The 15,519-nt window shown below is 43.2% G+C and overlaps 1 protein-coding gene across 2 annotated transcripts in view; it reads right to left on the bottom strand.

The window, feature by feature from the left end:
- LOC106566113 (copine-5) overlaps positions 1-15,231 on the bottom strand; it is a 289,627-nt gene extending 274,396 nt beyond the window's left edge. Inside the window, exons 1-2 of one of the 2 annotated variants that reach the window (XM_082959487.1) lie at positions 14,999-15,231; positions 14,621-14,861 (exon numbers count right to left, since the gene is read on the bottom strand). In XM_082959487.1, coding sequence (XP_082815613.1) covers positions 14,621-14,730 — 110 coding nt within the window. In that variant the 5' untranslated portion in view covers positions 14,731-14,861; positions 14,999-15,231. Of the gene's footprint in view, positions 1-14,620 lie in introns of both variants that reach the window. The other variant, XM_082959486.1, reaches the window with a different exon arrangement.
- Between the last annotated feature and the right edge of the window lie 288 nt (positions 15,232-15,519).

Below are 15,519 nucleotides of genomic sequence, written 5' to 3'. Positions count from 1 at the left end.
ATAGTCTGAGCACCTTACGGGACTGTTTTCGTTGTTTGTTTTGTATAAGTGTTTTGTTGTTTTTCCTTCAAATAAAAGAAGATGATAAATATACCCGCTGCAGTTTGGTCCACTCCTTACGACGAACGTGACATGTACGTTGTGTGGAAAATGTTCAAATCAAAGAGAATGTTTTGGTAAAGATGAAATGTGAAGTTAGTTGTCTAAAATTTCATTTGAGTAAAATCTAGACCTTGCCTCTTAACTTGGTACGCCCAGAGAATTGCCCTAAAGGCGGTTACGCCCACTTCTGACCAGAGGGTATAAGACATGGGGGTTAAGAATGAACAGATCAGACTAAGTGACCCAAGCTGCAGCAGAGGTCTAAAAGGTCAACGAACCCCAAAACGCAACACAAGGTCGAAGACAAATCTTTTTCTACCCAAGCTACGGATGAGTAGCTGTGTCTAAGCGGGTGAATTCAAGCCGAACCACCTAGCCTCCACTCTCCATTGAATCGTGGTATCTACACTGTTTCATTCCTACGCTGTGAGCTCTGAGCTACAGAGCTGTCTGTCCTCAGAAGACCCCTTTCAGAGCAAGGGCGAGGAATCAGACCACTAAGCCAAAAAGGACACTGACATCGTGAGGACAACCAGAGAGTTGCGCCGGAGAAGTGCGTCATTGAGAAGCCTAAACGACCCACGCGGAGCTTCCCATCTGAGACCTCCAACACGTAATTACATCATTATATTCTGGCCCATAAGAGCGGCAGTTCGGGGCAAGGCTAGGGTTAACCTCTCTGGGCTAGGTGGCACCAAATCGTCCCACCTACGTAACAGCCAGTGCAATCCCGTGGCGCGTTATTCAAAAACCTTAGAAATGCAAAACCTTCAATTTTTCAAACATATGACTATTTTACACCATTTTAAAGATAAGACTCTCGTTAATCTAACCACACTGTCCGATTTCAAAAAGGCTTTACAACGAAAGCAAAACATTAGATTATGTCAGCAGAGTACCCAGCCAGAAATAATCAGACACCCATTTTTCAAGCTAGCATATAATGTCACATAAACCCAAACCACAGCTAAATGTAGCACTAACCTTTGATGATCTTCATCAGATGACAACCCTAGGACATTATGTTATACAATACATGCATGTTTTGTTCAATCAAGTTCATATTTATATCAAAAACCAGCTTTATACATTAGCATGTGACTAGCATGTGACTAGCATTCCCACCGAACACTGCCGGTGAATTTACTAAATTACTCACGATAAACGTTCACAAAAAGCATAACAATTATTTTAAGAATTATAGATACAGAACTCCTCTATGCACTCGATATGTCCGATTTTAAAATAGCTTTTCGGTGAAAGCACATTTTGCAATATTCTCAGTAGATAGCCCGGCATCACAGGGCTAGCTATTTAGACACCCAGCAAGTTTAGCACTCAGAAAAGTCACATTTACTATAAGAAAAATGTTATTACCTTTGCTGTCTTTGTCAGAATGCACTCCCAGGACTTCTACTTCAATAACAAATGTTGGTTTGGTCCAAAATAATCCATCGTTATATCCAAACAGCGGCGTTTTGTTCGTGCGTTCAAGACACTATCCGAAAGGGTAAATAAGGGTTACGAGCATGGCGCAATTCGTGACAAAAAAATTCTAAATATTCCATTACCGTACTTCGAAGCATGTCAACCGCTGTTTAAAATCCATTTTTATGCCATTTTTCTCGAAAAAAAGCGATAATATTCCGACCGGGAATCTGCATTTAGGTAAACAGACGAAAAACAATAAAGCATTCGGTCGACTCGGGCACGCGCCTAAACCCACAGTACTCTGAGCGGCCACTTGCCAAACGCGATAAATTGTTTCAGCCAGAGCCTGCCTCGATATCGTTCAGCTTTTTCCCGGGCTCTGAGAGCCTATGGGAGCCGTAGGAAGTGTCACGTTAGAGCAAAGATCCTAAATCTTCAATAAAAACAGCCTAGATGAAACACATCTTGTCAGACAGGCCACTTCCTGCATGGAATCTTCTCAGGTTTTGGCCTGCCATATGAGTTCTGTTATACTCACAGACACCATTCAAACAGTTTTAGAAACTTTAGGGTGTTTTCTATCCAAAGCCAATAATTATATGCATATTCTAGTTACTGGGCAGGAGTAGTAACCAGATTAAATCGGGTACGTTTTTTATCCGGCTGTGTCAATACTGCCCCCTAGCCCTAACAGGTTAAAATAAGCATAGCTGACAAATGCACCCAAATGTATATTTCTCTCATGTACTTTCTCTTTTTCTCTCTCTTTTAAATCCCCATTTTGGGTAACATGCGCCATAGTGTGTTGGCCCATTTTACTAAGTTCTAATCAATAGCCTAGACTCTGTTTTTGTTTATGTGTATCTTTTATCATCATTTTAGCTTTGTAGTAAATAAATAATCATCTAAGATTGGTGTAGTACGAAGTCATTGGTGGGACCCGGGTCCGTGCAGATTCCTGGATTATGCGACATTCAGAATGAGACTGTAGAGGAAATTGATTAATTAGCAACTGTTGTAAAATCGATATTCTGATATTCTTTGAGTTAATTTGGGAAATAGAAACTCAATAAAACAAATTTTCCCATGGTGCCCCAGGTTAATGAGTTAATAATTGCTTGATTCATTTAATCATGCAATTATAAACCGTTAATCATTCGATGAGCAACAGTTGTCACATTAACTAATACAACGTCACGACAATGTCTTACTGACGTTGGCCATGGAGAACAAGAGCTCACAGTCCCCGGGAGTGGCCCGCGTCATTGGCACTGTGTTATCCTCAAAGCGGGCGAAGAAGGTGTTTAGCTTGTCCGGGAGCAAGACGTTGGTGTCCACGACATGGCTGGTTTTCCCTGCCTCCTGTCTGAGCCGTTGAATTCCAGCTCCACTTTGTCTCTGTACTGATGTTTTGCCTTTTTGATTGCCTTACGGAGAGCATAACTGGACTGTTTGTATTCAACCATATTCTCAGCCACCTTGCTATGGTTAAATGTCATTGTCTAACCACGGTTTTGGCTTGGATGGGTTTTAATCATCACAGTGGGAACAACATCCCCTATACACTTCCTAATGAATTCAGTCACTGTGTCAGTGTATACATCAATGTTGTTTCCAGAGGCAATCAAGAACATATCCCAGTCCGCGTGATCAAAATAATCTTGAAGCATGGATTCCGATTGGTCAGACCAGCGTTCAATAGACCTTAGCATGGGTACTTCCTGTTTGAGTTTCTGCCTATGGGAAAGGAGGAGTAGAATGGAGTCATGATCTGATTTGCTGAAGAGAGGGCGGTGGAGGATCTTGTAGCCATCTTGGTAGGGAGCGTAACAATGGTCGAGAGTTTTTGAAGCGTGAGTACTGCAGGCAATGTGTTGATAGAACTTCAGCAGCATTTTCCTCAAATTCACTTTGTTAAAGTCCCCAGCTGCAATAAATGCGGCCTAGGGATATGTGGTTTCCGGTTTGCACAGTCCAGTGCAGTTCCTTGAGAGCCGTCGTGGAAAGGAAGAGTGGTCAAGGATTTAGCACTCTGGTCCATGGCACCTCCAATAAAACACTTAATCTGTCTACCTCTCTACCTCGTGTGTGTGTGTGTGTGTGTGTGTGTGTGTGTGTGTGTGTGTGTGTGTGTGTGTGTGTGTGTGTGTGTGTGTGTGTGTGTGTGTGTGTGTGTGTGTGTGTGGCGTGCGTGCGTGCGTGCGTGCGTGCGTGCGTGCGTGTGTGTGTGTGTGTGAGACCATCTGTGCCTGGCCATGTCCTGAAGAGATCTTAAGCACCAGACTGCCTCTCTGTCTTTCCACTTCTCCGCATGCCAATCTGCCTTCAACATCCTTAAAGCATCGCAGTTTCTCACTCTCACACACACACACACACACACACACACACACACACACACACACACACACACACACACACACACACACACACACACACACACACACACACACACACACACACACACACACACACACACACACACACACACACACTTCTTCCTCTCTCTCTTTCTTTCACAGTGTGAAGTGCTGCGGTCGTATCTGCACCAGATCAGTGACGAGCCATCAGATATAATATGAGTCCCAAATGGCCCTCTATTCCCTATAAAGTGCACTATTTAATTTTATTTATTTTATTTCACCTTTATTTAACCAGGTAGGCAAGTTGAGAACAAGTTCTCATTTACAACTGCGACCTGGCCAAGATAAAGCAAAGCAGTTCGACACATACAACAACACAGAGTTACACATGGAGTAAAACAAACATACAGTCAATAATACAGTAGAAAAATAAGTCTATATACAATGTGAGCAAATGAGGTGAGATAAGGGAGGTAAAGGCAAAAAAGGCCATGGTGGCGAAGTAAATCCAATATAACAAGTAAAACACTGGAATGGTAGATTTGCAGTGGAAGAAAGTGCAAAGTAGAAATAGAAATAATGGGGTGCAAAGGAGCTAAATAAATAAATACAGTAGGGGAAGGGGTAGTAGTTTGGGCTAAATTTTAGGTGGGCTATGTACAGGTGCAGTGATCTGGGAGCTGCTCTGACAGCTGGTGCTTAAAGCTAGTGAGGGAGATGTGTTTCCAGTTTCAGAGATTTTTGCAGTTCGTTCCAGTCATTGGCAGCAGAGAACTGGAAGGAGAGACGGCCAAAGGAGGAATTGGCTTTAGAGGTGACCAGAGAGATATACCTGCTGGAGCGCGTGCTACAGGTGGGTGCTGCTATGGTGACCAGTGAGCGGAGATAAGGGGTGATAAGGGGGGACTTTACCTAGCAGGGTCTTGTAGATGACCTGGAGCCAGTGGGTTTGGCGACGAGTATGAAGCGAGGGCCAGCCAACGAGAGCGTACAGGTCGCAGTGGTGGGTAGTATATGGGGCTTTGGTGACAAAACGGATGGCAATGTGATAGACTGCATCCAGTTTATTGAGTAGGGTATTGGAGGCTATTTTGTAAATGACATCGCCGAAGTCGAGGATCGGTAATATGGTCAGTTTTACAAGGGTATGTTTGGCAGCATGAGTGAAGGATGCTTTGTTGCGAAATAGAAAGCCAATTCTAGATTTAACTTTGGATTGGAGATGTTTGATGTGAGTCTGGAAGGAGAGCTTACAGTCTAACCAGACACCTAGGTATTTGTAGTTGTCCACATATTCTAAGTCAGAACCGTCCAGAGTAGTGATGCTGGACGGGCGGGCAGGTGCAGGCAGCAATCGGTTGAAGAGCATGCATTTCGTTTTACTTGTATTGAAGAGCAGTTGGAGGCCACGGAAGGAGAGTTGTATGGCATTGAGTTGTATGGCATCGCGTCTGGAGGGTTGTTAACACAGTGTCCAAAGAAGGGCCAGAAGTATACAAAATGGTGTCGTCTGCGTAGAGGTGGATAAGAGACTCACCAGCAGCAAGAGCGACATCATTGATGTATACAGAGAAAAGAGTTGGCCCAAGAATTGAACCCTGTGGCACCCCCATAGAGACTACCAGAGGCCCGGACAACAGGCCCTCCGATTTGACACATTGAACTCTATCAGAGAAGTAGTTGGTGAACCAGGCGAAGCAATCATTTGAGAAACCCATGAAGGGAATAGGATGCCATTTGGGGCGTATCCATCAGATAGAGAGAGAAAGTTGCTGGTTTCATATGGCAGCATGCATAAATATGTTAATTGAAGATCAGGACACAGATATTTAGGGAATTATATCAAAGCAGTACAGTATATATATATATGTTGAGGATCTGTGATGGAAGCAACCCAGAAGTTCCCTTCTCTTTCTCCGAGTATCTTTCTCTCTCTGAGTATCTTTCTCTCTCTGAGTATCTTTCTCTCTCTGAGTATCTTTCTCTCTCTGAGTATCTCTCTCTCTTTGAGTATCTCTCTCTCTCCGAGTATCTTTCTCTCTCTGAGTATCTTTCTCTCTCTGAGTATCTTTCTCTCTCCGAGTATCTTTCTCTCTCCGAGTATCTTTCTCTCTCTGAGTATCTCTCTCTCTCTGAGTATCTCTCTCTCTCTGAGTATCTCTCTCTCTCTGAGTATCTTTCTCTCTCTGAGTATCTTTCTCTCTCTGAGTATCTCTCTCTCTCTCTGAGTATCTTTCTCTCTCTGAGTATCTTTCTCTCTCTGAGTATCTTTCTCTCTCTGAGTATCTCTTGTTCTGAGTATCTCTCAAGGGTTTTTATTGGCATGGGAAACATGTTTACATTGCAAAGCAAGTGAAATGGATAAACAAAAGTGAAATAACCAATAAAATGTGAACAGTAAATATTATACTCACACAAGTTCCAAAATAAAAAAGACATTTCAAATGTCATATTATGTCTATATACAGTGTGGTAGCAATGTGAAAATAGGTAAAGTACAAAATGGAAAATAAATAAATATGGGTTGTATTTACAATGGTGTTTGTTCTTCACTGGGTCCCCTTTTCTTGTGGCAACAGGTCACAAATCTTGCTGCTGTGATTGTACACTGTGGTATTTCACCCAATAGTTATGGGAGGTTACTAAAATTGTATTTGTTTTCAAAATCTTTGTGGGTCTGTGTAATCTGAGGGAAATACGGTGCCTTCGGAAAGTATTCAGACCCCTTGACTTTTTCTACATCTTGTTACGTTACAGCCTTATTCTAAAATGGGTTAAATTGTTTTTTTTCCTCATCAATCTACACTCAATACCTCATAATGACAAAGCAAAAACTGTTTTTTAGATTAAAAATAAAAATGTCCTAAAAATAAAAAACAAATACCTTATTTACATAAGTATTCAGACCCTTTGCTATGAGACTCGAAATTGAGCTCAGGTGCATCCTGTTTCCGTTGATCATCCTTGTGATGTTTCTACAACTTGATTGGAGACCACCTGTGGTAAATTCAATTGATTGGACATGATTTGGAAAGGCACACACCAGTCTTTAAAAGGTCCCACAGTTAACAGTGCATGTCAGAGCAAAAACCAAGCCATGAGGTCGAAGGAATTGTACGTAGAGCGCCGAGAAAGGATTGTGTCAAGTAATTATCTTTTTGTTTTCTCATGATTTGGTTGGGTCTAAGTGTATTGCTGTCCTGGGGCTTTGTTTGTGTTTGTAAACAGAGCCCCAGGACCAGCTTTCTTAGGGGACTCTTCTCCGGATTCATCTCTCTGTAGGCGATGGGTTTGTTATGGAAGGTTTGGGAATCTCTTCATTTTAGGTGGTTGTAGAATGTAACAGCTCTTCTCTGGATTTTGATAATTATATTTTGATATTTCTACAGGATTCTGCATGCGGAGTCTCAATTTGGTGTTTGTCCCATTTTGTGAATTCTTGGTTGGTGAGTGGACCCCAGACCTCACAACCATAAAGGGTGATTCTCTTTCTCTCTCTTTCTCTCTCTCTCTTTCTCTCTCTACTGTGCACGCGTCTCATCACAGTCCGTGTTGTGCCGTGAGGTGTAGTTTTTTCTGGTTTTTTTTTAAATCTGATTTTACTGCTAGCTTGTTCTTAATCCTGCCTTCTTAACAACATTATCAACAAGGCAGGTCCTACAGGCCCTAGTATTGTCGCACCTTGACTACTGTTCAGTAGTGTGGTCAGGTGCCACAAAGAGGGAATTGGGGAAAATTGCAGTTGGCTCAGAACAGGGCAGCACGGCTTGCCATTAAAAATACACGGAGATCTAACATTAATGACATGCATGTCAAGAGAGAGATTGACTTCATTACTTGTTTTGTAAGAGGTGTTGACAAGCTGAATGTACCAAGCTGTCTGTTTAAGATACTAGGACACAGGTCAGACACCCATGCATACCCCACAACAGGAATCCCCCAGGGGTATGCGCAATGCGATCGGGGGTACAACAAATACATTTTTTATGAAAGAAACTATACAGACAATGCCTTCATCAAACAACACTGTTTCACGACGCATCAGTGATCAAATGGACTTTGGTGGTCAAGATGTGTTGGTATCTGTACTGATGGAGCAAAAGCCATGACAGGGAGACCTAGTGGAGTGGTAATGTGCGTTCAAGCAGTTGCTCCCAATGCCACTTGGGTACACTGCAGCATCCACCGAGAGGCTCTTGCTGCCAAAGGAATGCCTGACAGCATGAAATACGTTTTGGACACTCCAGTGAAAATGGTTAACTTTGTTAAAGCAATGCCCCTGAACTCTTGTGTATTTTCTGCATTATGCAATGTAACGGGCGTCGTATGAAGTGGACCAAGGCGCAGCGGGTTGAGTGCTCATTTGAACTTTTATTTGAACACTGAGAAAACAAAACAAGAAAACAAACGAACGCACAGTAATGCAGGCTACACACAGCTATGCAAAAACAACTTCCCACAATCGACAGGTGAAAAAGGGCTACCTAAGTATGACTCCCAATCAGCAACAACGATGTACAGCTGTTCCTGATTGGGAGCCATACCAGGCCAACACAAAGAAATATACAACATAGAAAAACCATAGAAATAAAAAACATAGAACAAAACCCCGACAACACAAAACAAACACACCTCTGCCACGCCCTGACCAAACTACAATGACAAATAACCCCTTATACTGGTCAGGACGTGACATGCAATGACATGGGCAGCGACCATGTAACGCTTTTACAACATACAGAAGTGCGCTGGTTATCAAGGGGCAAAGTATTGACATGGTTTGTTTAATTGAGAGACGAGCTTAAAGTTTTCTTTACTGATCATAATTTTCACTTGTCTGACCACTTGCATGATGATGAGTTTCTCATACGACTGGCCTATCTGGGTGATGTTTTTTCTCACCTGAATGATCTGAATCTAGGATTATAGGGACTCTCCGCAATATTAAAGTAAATGTGGGGGACAAAATTGAGGCTATGATTAAGAAGTTGGAGCTCTTCTCTGTCTGCATTAACAAGGACAACACACAGGTCTTTCCATCATTATATGATTTTGTGTGTGCAAATGAACTCAAGCTTACGGACAATGTCAAATGTGAAGAACCCGAGTGAGTTGGGTGCGCAATTACACAGGTACTTTCCCGAAACAGATGACACAAACAACTGGATTCGTTATCCCTTTCATTGCCCTGTCTCCAGTCTACTTACCGATATCTGAGCAAGAGAGCCTCATCAAAATTGCAACAAACGGTTCTGTGAAAATTGAATTTAATCAGAAGCCACTGACAGTATCCTGCCTTGGCAAATCGCGCTGTTAAGACACTGATGCCCTTTGCAACCACGTACCTATGTGAGAGTGGATTCTCGGCCTTCACTAGCATGAAATCTAAATACAGGCACAGACTGTGTGTGTACAAAGACTGAGACTCTCCAATTCAACCAAACATTGCAGAGTTATGATCATCCTTTCAAGCACAGCCTTCTCATTAACCTGTGGTGAATTCTTCACAATTTTCGATGAACAAATAAAAGTTTTATATGTAAGATGGCTAAATAAAGAGCAAAATTATTATTATTTGTGCCCTGGTCCTATTAGAGCTCTTTGTCACTTCCCACGAGCCAGGTTGTGACAAAAACTCACTTATTCTTATGTTTAATAAATGTATCATATAGTGTGTGTGTGTGGCAGGCGTACAATGAGATCTTGCACCAGCTGTTATTTACACAAATACATAGTCCGCCGCCCCTTGTCTTACCAGACGCCGCTTACCAGTGTATTACCTATGGTAGAGTACAGTACACTGTTAACAGGACCAGTGTATTACCTATGGTAGAGTACAGTACACTGTCAACAGGACCAGTGTATTACCTATGGTAGAGTACAGTACACTGTCAACAGGACCAGTGTATTACCTATGGTAGAGTACAGTACACTGTTAACAGGACCAGTGTATTACCTATGGTAGAGTACAGTACACTGTTAACAGGACCAGTGTATTACCTATGGTAGAGTACAGTACACTGTTAACAGGACCAGTGTATTACCTATGGTAGAGTACAGTACACTGTTAACAGGACCAGTGTATTACCTATGGTAGAGTACAGTACACTGTTAACAGGACCAGTGTATTACCTATGGTAGAGTACAGTACACTGTTAACAGGACCAGTGTATTACCTATGGTAGAGTACAGTACACTGTTAACAGGACCAGTGTATTACCTATGGTAGAGTACAGTACACTGTTAACAGGACCAGTGTGGAGAAGTACAGTACCCTGCCAGTAATACACCGTGAATGTACTGCCATTCTGACTCACAATGCATCCGGCCTAAACAAAAGCTATTCACATAGATTTGTAATGCCTTGAACTGCTCATTGGTTGGATGTGGAAAGACTTGAGAAGCGTGACAGATTGATGTATGATGCCATGTGGAATGTACAGATTCGGTGGAGTTTTCGATGGAATGAATGTGTCGTTTGGTGACACAGAGGTGGAGAAATTACATTTCAAGGTGAATTGCTTTGCACCATAAATGTCCCATTAGCACTGCATATTACACGGTCGTTATAGAAATGTGAGTAAAAAAAAAATATATATATATATATATAATGATTTCATCATGTGGGCCATATAAAAGGAACATGACTAAATAGATTTCATTCACATATTGAACACTAAGACTGAGTGAACACACCGGCACAATCACACATACCTTCACTAAAATAAATGATTCACCAATTACACCGTTGCAATAGGAAGAGACAAGGTGCCATTGAAAAACTCCAAACTCCCTTCGTCTGAATCCAACTACAGTATTTAGCTGAATGAATGAATGATACCAAATGCTGAATGAGATCACTGAGCACAATGAGATTAAGTTGCACATGATCACACAAACTCACTCTTAAATTCTGTGTGGGTGGGTGCCTCCTCTAGCTGTCCAGAAGTCTCCTGTTAACTTCGAGTGTTAAGCGTGCCTCAGCTAACAAATACATGAACGTGGTGAGTGCATTAAGTGAATCAGAGGGCTCCCGAGTGGCACTGCATCTCAGCGCAAGAGACATCACTACAGTCCCTGGTTCGAATCCAGGCTGTATCACATCTGGCTGTGATTGGGAGTACCATAGGGCGGCGCACAATTGGCCTAGTGTCATCCGGGGTAGGCCGTCATTGTAAATAAGAATTTGTACTTAACTGATGTGCCTAGTTAAATTTTAAAAAAAAACAAGGCCACTTCTTTCTCATAAAGTGTCTTAGAGTAGGAGTGCTGATCTAGAATCAGGTCCTCCCTGTCCATGTGATCTAAAGGACCAGTATTCAGTCATAGTGCTGATCTAGGATCAGGTCCTCCCTGTCCATGTGATCTAAAGGACCAGTATTCAGTCATAGTGCTGATCTAGAATCAGGTCCTCCCTGTCCATGTGATCTAAAGGACCAGTATTCAGTCATAATGCTGATCTAGGATCAGGTCCTCCCTGTCCATGTGATCTAAAGGACCAGTATTCAGTCATAGTGCTGATCTAGGATCAGGTCCTCCCTGTCCATGTGATCTAAAGGACCAGTATTCAGTCATAGTGCTGATCTAGGATCAGGTCCTCCCTGTCCATGTGATCTAAAGGACCAGTATTCAGTCATAGTGCTGATCTAGGATCAGGTCCTCCCTGTCCATGTGATCTAAAAGGACCAGTATTCAGTCATAGTGCTGATCTAGGATCAGGTCCTCCCTGTCCATGTGATCTAAAGGACCAGTATTCAGTGATAGTGCTGATCTAGGATCAGGTCCTCCCTGTCCATGTGATCTAAAGGACCAGTATTCAGTCATAATGCTGATCTAGGATCAGGTCCTCCCTGTCCATGTGATCTAAAGGACCAGTATTCAGTCATAGTGCTGATCTAGGATCAGGTCCTCCCTGTCCATGTGATCTAAAGGACCAGTATTCAGTCATAGTGCTGATCTAGGATCAGGTCCTCCCTGTCCATGTGATCTAAAGGACCAGTATTCAGTCATAATGCTGATCTAGGATCAGGTCCTCCCTGTCCATGTGATCTAAAGGACCAGTATTCAGTCATAATGCTGATCTAGGATCAGGTCCTCCCTGTCCATATGACCTTATTCTGTATGATCTAAAAGGTGAAATTGATCTCAGATCAGCGCTCCTACTCTGAGACATTGTGAATACAGTGTTTTACTTCTATGTAGAGGGACAGCATGCACACACATAAAAGAAGTACACATTCGTTGTTGCTTAATGTAATGATCCATGTATTATTGAATTCAATATACTGTAATCAGGCAGCTCCAATGTTTCAGCTGCTGCCATTCTCAAGGTACTGTGGACATTTTACCTCAGGATTCAGTAAAACATGTAGCAGTGTAACCGACCCTCCCAGTGTTCAATAATACAGTAGAGTCTTGTTAGGGCTCAGTCCCTCTCCAACCCTCTCAACAGGCTCCCACTGCTCTACAACAGAGGTGTGTGTGTGTCCTTGAGTTTTCTAGCCCCTCACAGGCAAGCAGATGCAGTGTCTGTTTCTCAATACAGCCTAGTTGTGTCCTTGGCTGGGATCTGGTTAGAGATGGAAAGGAAGGTGAGGACACTACAGGGAGAATGGGGATGGTTGGTAATGTTTGATTCTCCCTCTGTGCTTCTGTGATTACCTGAGAGGGAGGCGGGGGACGCAGAGGAGAGAGATTAACGTGATGAACAGTTAGTAATTTAGCAGATGCTCTTATCCAGAGCGACTCAGTTAGTCATTTAGCAGTCGCTCTTATCCAGAGAGACTCAGTTAGTCATTTAGCAGACACTCTTATCCAGAGCGACTCAGTTAGTCATTTAGCAGTCGCTCTTATCCAGAGAGACTCAGTTAGTCATTTAGCAGACGCTCTTATCCAGAGAGACTCAGTTAGTCATTTAGCAGACACTCTTATCCAGAGAGACTCAGTTAGTCATTTAGCAGACACTCTTATCCAGCGACTCAGTTAGTCATTTAGCAGTCGCTCTTATCCAGAGAGACTCAGTTAGTCATTTAGCAGACGCTCTTATCCAGAGACTCAGTTAGTCATTTAGCAGTCGCTCTTATCCAGAGAGACTCAGTTAGTCATTTAGCAGACGCTCTTATCCAGAGAGACTCAGTTAGTCATTTAGCAGACGCTCTTATCCAGAGACTCAGTCACTAGATAGCTCGGTGGGACAAGACCAACAGATACATTTTAGTGACTCTAAAATAACACGAAGGAAGGAAGGAAGGAAGGAAGGAAGGAAGGAAGGAAGGAAGGAAGGAAGGAAGGAAGGAAGGAAGGAAGGAAGGAAGGAAGGAAGGAAGGAAGGAAGGAAGGAAGGAAGGAAGGAAGGAAGGAAGGAAGGAAGGAAGGAAGGAAGGAAGGAAGGAAGGAAGGAAGGAAGGAAGGAAGGAAGGAAGGGCTGTTTTATGACCTGAGGCCTTGAAAACAGCACTGCCTTGCTGGTATGTGACAGAATACAGAATCTAGCTCCGATTCATCACTCATCTAAAATAGACAAAAAAATGCACATGCACGCACGCACGCACACACACACACACACACACACACAGCATTGTGGACTCAAGTGGTTTCTCGCATCACTTAACACAGACTTACAGACACACCCACATCGACACATACCACACATACACTGAGGGTGCACCAAAATGCACGTAGTCCTGAAGCCTGTACGCTAATATACACTGGAGTACAGGGTCATTCATAACCATTAACAACAACACCATCATTAGCCAACGCATGATGACACACTGCAGCTGATCTATTCATGATTCATCCAGCTAGCTAATGTTTCTAAAGAGTGGCTGGGTGAGAAGTGATGAACAGATGTTGGAGCTTAATTTGATCACCCTGTTGCAGGATAACTTTTCTGCAATGAAGGAAATGTAAAACGTGTAGTTTATTTGAGGGTTAAATAGGATTTTGACGTTTGTAATTTCCACTTTAAAATGTCAGACTTGATTTACCCCAACGAAAAATGTATTAACCCCTACAACAATGTCCATTCATTATAATCCACATAATAATTCACATTTCCTGTTGCTGCAGGATTATTTTCCTGCTGTAGCAAAGTGTTTCAAATGAAGATCCCACATCTGTATGAAGAATGAAAATGACCTCCATAATAGACAAACAGAGCAGAAATCTACCAAGGCAGATGCCTCTCATTGTTTTCAATCCAAGTGTAACTTTCCTCACTCAAAGAATTGATCCATCATTTTTTTTTATGATGTGAAGAAGAACCCTTAAAAAAAAAAAAAAATTAAATAGCAGGGACGCAGTTGAAGAACTGCGTTCCAATTTCTGCGATAGCGACAACTCCCCGAGTTGTATTACTCAGCCGCACCCTACCTTGGTTGAATCCAGATACAGCAGTTCCCACCCAAAACCCCTCCACTGTCAGAGAATCTTCCCTATTCATGTTATACATTTCTATAACCCCTTACCATAACGCATGGCCAGTTAGGACGCAATAGGAGTTGAAGACTACTTGCTGAGTGTTGTTCCTTATCACATTTTGGAAAAAATAGTGTACTTTAAAGGTGTTGCCAAACATCACAGCACTCACTCACTCACCACACACACACAAAAAAACTTAGGATATTCAGACAAGTGGACTTTGTTTCCATTCTGTCCCTAACTGACTACAACAACAATAGCACTACTGGAGATGAAAGGCTCCAGGTCCACTGGGGTTAACTCACCTGCAGGAGACGGTGATTTCTACTTTAGTGGCGGGGATGTTCCCGGTGATCGGGTCGAACTCGTACACCGAGGCCATGTCCTCTAGCTTGTCCATCACGTCCCCCTCCATAGGGGCAAGCGCAAGGGCGAGCGCGCGGGGCGGCTCGGGCGCGATCCGTGACTCGCACAGCCTGGCCCCGGTCGAACGCGTGTTGGGTGGTGATTGTGTCGTGTCCAAACTCCCGGTGGGTCGCGATAACACTGAGAGAGCCACCCAGGGAGAGACAGAGAGAGAGATTCAGGGAAACTGGACACCAAAAGCCCTCTGGAGAAGCGCACTTGACGAACTATCCATAGATAGTGCCGTTTAGCCTGGGGAGACCCTGGAAGCGACCTACCGTTCTGCCGCGCTAGCTACAGCTGATACCGCAAAGCTCACGGTAACAGCAGGCAGCACATCATAGGAGAGTAACCTGGTGACCTGGTCTCTGCGTGTCAAGAGGAGCTCTACTCCATCAGCTGATGAGCAGACTGAGCGGACCGGAGACTGAAGAGAGACAACGCGGTTTCTACACTACACTACTACGCTCTCCTCCACCTCCCTCCCACATGCGATTCCACGCGGGCGTTCCCACGCGGGCGTTCCCAGCCAGCCTCCCGGCTATATGCTCACAGCTGGATGCTTCTGTAATGCCTTCATTCAGGTGTCATAGCTGGTCATCTATTTTCACCCATATATCCGTGGTGTTTCTGTGGATTCACCTTAAAGCTACATTATAAAAATAGCCTAATATATTCTGTGTCAGGCATGCATTTACAGAGCAACAAACCCAACATCATTATATATGGCTGAATCCAACGTATGCATTTTGCAGATCGTTAATGACACCGTCTGCCATTTCAGTCGATTAATTCAGTC

This window comes from Salmo salar, chromosome 12 (assembly GCF_965601325.2).
Source record: "Salmo salar chromosome 12, fSalSal1, whole genome shotgun sequence".
Taxonomy (NCBI): Eukaryota; Metazoa; Chordata; class Actinopteri; order Salmoniformes; family Salmonidae; genus Salmo; species Salmo salar.
The sequence above is the reverse complement of the archived record's forward strand: the minus strand, read 5'-3'. Positions and strand labels throughout refer to the sequence as shown.